Source organism: Procambarus clarkii, chromosome 44, assembly GCF_040958095.1.
Source record: "Procambarus clarkii isolate CNS0578487 chromosome 44, FALCON_Pclarkii_2.0, whole genome shotgun sequence".
NCBI classification, from domain to species: domain Eukaryota; kingdom Metazoa; phylum Arthropoda; class Malacostraca; order Decapoda; family Cambaridae; genus Procambarus; species Procambarus clarkii.
The window spans coordinates 10337342-10342518 of record NC_091193.1 but is presented as its reverse complement, the minus strand read 5'-3'; the positions used below and the strand labels follow the sequence as shown (position 1 = coordinate 10342518).

Below are 5177 nucleotides of genomic sequence, written 5' to 3'. Positions count from 1 at the left end.
AAAGGTCTGAGGTTCGAAAATCTGTTCAAAATATATTTATAATATAAATAATTTGAGCATAACTACCAGAGAATAATCCAAAATTTCAGCTGACGGGCGGGGCCCATCATTTGGGTAGGAGCCCGAGTGGCCATCATTTGGGTAGGGAGCCCCCAGTGGCCATTATCTGGGTAGGGGCCCCAGCGACCATCATTTGGGTAGTGGGCCCATAGTGCCCATCATCTGGGTAGTGGGCCCATAGTGCCCATCATCTGGGTAGTGGGCCCATAGTGCCCATCATCTGGGTAGTGGGCCCATAGTGCCCATCATCTGAGTAGTGGGCCCATCATCTGGGTAGGGGGCCCCCAGAAGCCATCATCTGGGTAGGACGGGGCCCCAGTGCCCTCCCTATCCAGATGATGGTTGTTGTCATTGTAGGAGTTGACTGATTGATTGATAAAGATTAAGTCACCCAAGAGGTGGCACCGGCATGAATAGCCCGTAAGTGAAAATGGGAGTTGGTTGTTCAGCCATAATTATAGGTGAGGCAGCCGGGGGCAGGAGCTGCAGCATGCCTGGGTGAGGTGGGGCCGCTTTTTATCCCGGCCTCTGTCCCTCTGGTGGGGGAATTTGGGCCCCAATGAAAAAAAACAAAAAGATAAATCTTGTCGCAGAAATTTATGTTGCAATTCTGGTTATGAAAATTGTGTGTGTGTGTGTTTTTAAGATATATATGTTCATATTCTCGCAGAATTTTGGTTCCTTAGCTGTAATTTCTTCGCAAAGATGAGCTTCCTAGACGTGAGAGAGCATCATGGATGACGTAGTGCCGCTCGGGGGAGAGATGGCAACCTTCGCAGCGCTACTGGCACGTCTGGCTTACGCCGTGATGTAAGAGCTCCGAGAAGTATATAAGGGCGCAGTAGCAGGCAGCAAGCACAGGTCAGCCATTCGAGTCGTACCGGCAACATCATCTCCAGCAACATGAAGACTATCGTAAGTTGAGGATGTGAAGAAGGGAATGTGTATACCGAGACATGTGTCTCGCTTCTTGGTGTACATACACTGAGAGTTTACTTTGGTCCTGGACTATATTCAGGGTTAAAAATACTTACTGGTTGGCCGGAAAGATTTCTGGTGAGCTTAATATCCCTCCCGCAGCTGATGGGCCTTAAGCCTACCGCCAAACTGTTACATGTGTGTAGAAAAGTGATTATTTAGTTTTTCAACTTCAGGCGGTGATCCCAGGGAACGGAAAAGATGGATATAGTGCCTTCCTGCTAGCTCTGGTTTTCGTACCCAGGGGCAATGCCACAGTAAGCCCAGATTTATGAGATTTATGTCTTTAGCGTCCAGAGACACTGGTGTAGCCTCTGCTCGTGTCGCTGTCCACTCCAATTCTACTTCCCATAGCACCCAGTTAATTGTGAACCAAATCACTGAAAAATTACTCCACATCGCCACAATGGGGGACTTTAGCATCTTGGAGTATTCAGCCCTCCTATTATTGAATGAAATGTAATTGTATCTGAGGGACACTATAATGGAATCACAATTTTTTTTAATACATTCAATTTCATGCTCCTTTCACGTGTAAAAATGTTTGTATAGACCTATAGATGACATATTTTGATAGTAGGCAACACAAACTTGTCATGCCAGACAATAACTTGTCATCTGTGCTGTGATTTTTGTTAACTTCATAGCTTAACTTTACGACTACATCCATGTAAGCTCAAATTCAACATTCAAATGTTAAGATTAAATCAGTTTACACAAGACGCAACATTAACTTTCTGATACCATCAGCCTGTGGGAGCCAGTAAATTTAACTATTTTGACCATGGTAAATAAAAAAAATTATATATACGAGGAAAAAAACTTGAGGATAGCATAACTGTCTCATCAACAGCCTCATCCATGGACACGCCAAGCGTTAACAAGAGGCTCTACATAACTTACGTTTTAAATGTTTTAAAAACTGTCAGGTATTTTTCCGCCAATGAAAGATTCAATGCTACACTATTGCTTATTTATAAGAAACTCTTATGTTTCAATGAACCAATATTTTGAAATTAACGTGCGTCTTATTTTTTTCGGAGGCCTCAGCTTGTGATACAAATTTCGATATTCAATACAAGTTTATTGTTGAAACAAAATTTGTCTATATATATTGCATAATAACTGTATTTCAATTTTAAAGCGCGAAACAAAAAATATATATATAATTACAATTCCGGATCAAAAGCAGGAGGGAATCTTTTAAACTAAAGCATTACAATATAGAAGTAACGTATTGCATGTTGAAATATTGGCTTTGTTAGAGAAGCGGTGATGAGCGAAGGCGTTGTTGCATGTGTCATTTGCAGGATGTTATATAATTTCTTGTTGATACTGCTCGTGCAGGAGTGCAGCCGCACGTGTCTCTGGTATACATGCATCCCATAAGAACAATACACTATTTTGTGCAATGTGTAGACAATGTCCTGCTCAAGCGTTGCAACATAACGCAAGGCACAACAATTACATACATGAAAGGTTAGTAACCCAGCTGGCAGCAGTCAACAAGTGCCACACCTGCCCCCCCCCCACTCCCTTTGTCACGCCAGGTCACACACCCGCAACCACACGTGTGGGACCAGAACATACCCACAACGTAGTACATATAGACGGAAGGGCAGGGACTTATATATCGATGGAATAATAAAACAGAGCACCGTTCAAGAGCTAAAAATTAATATATATCATATTTGTTTGTCCTTCCTGCAGGTACTACTGGCGTTGGTGGCTGTAGCGTCAGCACAGTTGGGCGCCACCAACCTGGGCGGTGCCGCTGGGGGTGTCCAGGGGGCACCAGGGGCAGCAGCACCAGGCGCTGTTCCTGCCGCCAATCCCTACGGACCCAAAGTGTACGGCCCAGGCTTGAACAACCCCTTCGCCTTCCCTCACAACCCATTCCTTGTGAGGCAGGCTGAGGCTGTGGCCAACACCAACCCCAACCTCTTCGTGGTAAGTCATCCCACTCCTACACACAATATATTATATAAATAACGTTTTCCTGAAGACTGTTAACATAATTATTGTGAGAGCAAGACGGGCGTTATGTGTGTGCATATGTTAACCTTTAACGTTTATTCTTCCTCAGCGTGTGGAGACTGATGGCGGCTGGGAGTTCACCAACAGGTTCGGAGAGAAGGTCGACGTTTACAACGCCTTTGGACAGGAGCTCGACTAACCACATCTGTTCCCGTCAACCCTCTCATCGCGCGCCTGCCAGTGATTTCATTCTGTCTTTTCTCAATCCATGGCTAGTTCACTCACTGCGTGATCCAACACGCTTCAGTTAAATCACTGGTGTCTGTGATCAAAATATGGAAATTCTGAGCTACTGAAGCATTCATGTAAATATTTATTTCTATGCGGCTAGTAAGTCTCTATCTATCTATCTATCTATCTATCTTTAAACTTGTGAACTAGTCCCATAAAGCCATCTCTACACTCAATTAAGCCTAGACTCGATAGCCCGATAATCGTGTGAGCTGCTCCAAGCATTTCTCTCCTGTTTTAAATTGTCCACAGCTGTTCATCTGTGTTCACAGGTGTCCATCTGTGTTCACAGCTGTCCATCTGTGTTCACAGGTGTCCATCTGTGTTCACAGCTGTTCATCTGTGTTCACAGCTGTTCATCTGTGTTCACAGCTGTTCATCTGTGTTCACAGCTGTTCATCTGTGTTCACAGCTGTTCATCTGTGTTCACAGCTGTTCATCTGTGTTCATAGCTGTCCATCTGTGTTCACAGCTGTTCATCTGTGTTCACAGCTGTTCATCTGTGTTCACAGCTGTTCATCTGTGTTCACAGCTGTTCATCTGTGTTCACAGCTGTTCATCTGTGTTCACAGCTGTTCATCTGTGTTCACAGCTGTTCATCTGTGTTCACAGCTGTTCACCGGCGTTCACAGGTGTCCATAAATGTTCACACTTGTTCACAGGAAAGAGAGTTAAGAGCTGGCACACCACATTTGGGAGTTTTGGTTGGCCTGTGATAAAGCCAAGTCTATATGTCCCTCACACTGTGTAAAAACTCTACTAGTAAAAAGGTTAAGTTTATTGAACGCAAATAAAGATATAGACTAACGTCTTGTGAAGCTTTACTGGTTTACCTCTGAGGTCACAATGATCACATAATGGAAGGGTTTACCTGTCCTCTTAACGAACAAACAAAGAACGTCGCTTTTTACTCGTATGTACTACCAAGGCAAAAAAAAAATGGGTACGTGGTACCCATGTACTGTATGTTGAGCAGTGGTACCCATGTACTGTATTTTGAGCAGTGGTCCCCATGTACTGTATCTTGAGCAGTGGTACCCATGTACTGTATTTTGAGCAGTGGTACCCCATGTACTGTATGTTGAGCAGTGGTACCCATGTACTGTATGTTGAGCAGTGGTACCCATGTACTGTATTTTGAGCAGTGGTACCCATGTACTGTATCTTGAGCAGTGGTACCCACGTACATGTATCTTGACCAGTGGTACCCACGTACTGTATCTTGAGCAGTGGTACACACGTACTGTATCTTGGGCAGTGGTACCCACGTACTATATCTTGAGCAGTGGTACACACGTACTGTATCTTGAGCATTGGTATCCATGTACTGTATCTTGAGCAGTGGTACCCACGTACATGTATCTTGAGCAGTGGTACCCATGTACTGTATCTTGAGCAGTGGTACCCACGTACTGTATCTTGAGCAGTGGTACCCATGTACTGTATTTTGAGCAGTGGTACCCTCGTACTGCATCTTAAGCAGTGGTACCCACGTACATGTATCTTGAGCAGTGGTACCCTCGTACTGTATCTTGAACAGTGGTACCCACGTACATGTATCTTGAGCAGTGGTACCCACGTACATGTATCTTGAGCAGTGGTACCCACGTACTGTACCTTGAACAGTGGTACCCACGTACATGTATCTTGAGCAGTGGTACCCACGTACATGTATCTTGAGCATTGGTACCCACGTACAGCACCTTGAACAGTGGTACCCATGTACTGTATCTTGAGCAGTGGTACCCATGTACTGCATCTTGAGCAGTGGTACCCATGTACTGTATCTTAAACAGTGGTACCCACGTACATGTATCTTGAGCAGTGGTACCCACATACATGTATCTTGAGCAGTGGTACCCACGTACATG

The 5177-nt window shown here is 44.5% G+C and overlaps 1 protein-coding gene across 1 annotated transcript; it reads left to right on the top strand.

Annotated features, from left to right (window-relative positions):
• The first annotated feature begins 837 nt into the window (after positions 1–837).
• LOC123745242 (uncharacterized) lies at positions 838–4113 on the top strand. The gene is made up of 3 exons (XM_045725558.2): positions 838–975; positions 2749–2988; positions 3125–4113. The coding sequence occupies exons 1-3, from the start codon at positions 964–966 to the stop codon at positions 3212–3214; spliced, it is 342 nt and encodes a 113-aa protein (XP_045581514.1). The 5' UTR covers positions 838–963; the 3' UTR covers positions 3215–4113.
• Positions 4114–5177: the final 1064 nt, after the last annotated feature.

Coding starts and splice junctions, on each gene's coding strand:
- LOC123745242 (XM_045725558.2), top strand. Junction 2,989..3,124: donor CCAACCCCAACCTCTTCGTG/GTAAGTCATCCC, acceptor ATTCTTCCTCAG/CGTGTGGAGACTGATGGCGG.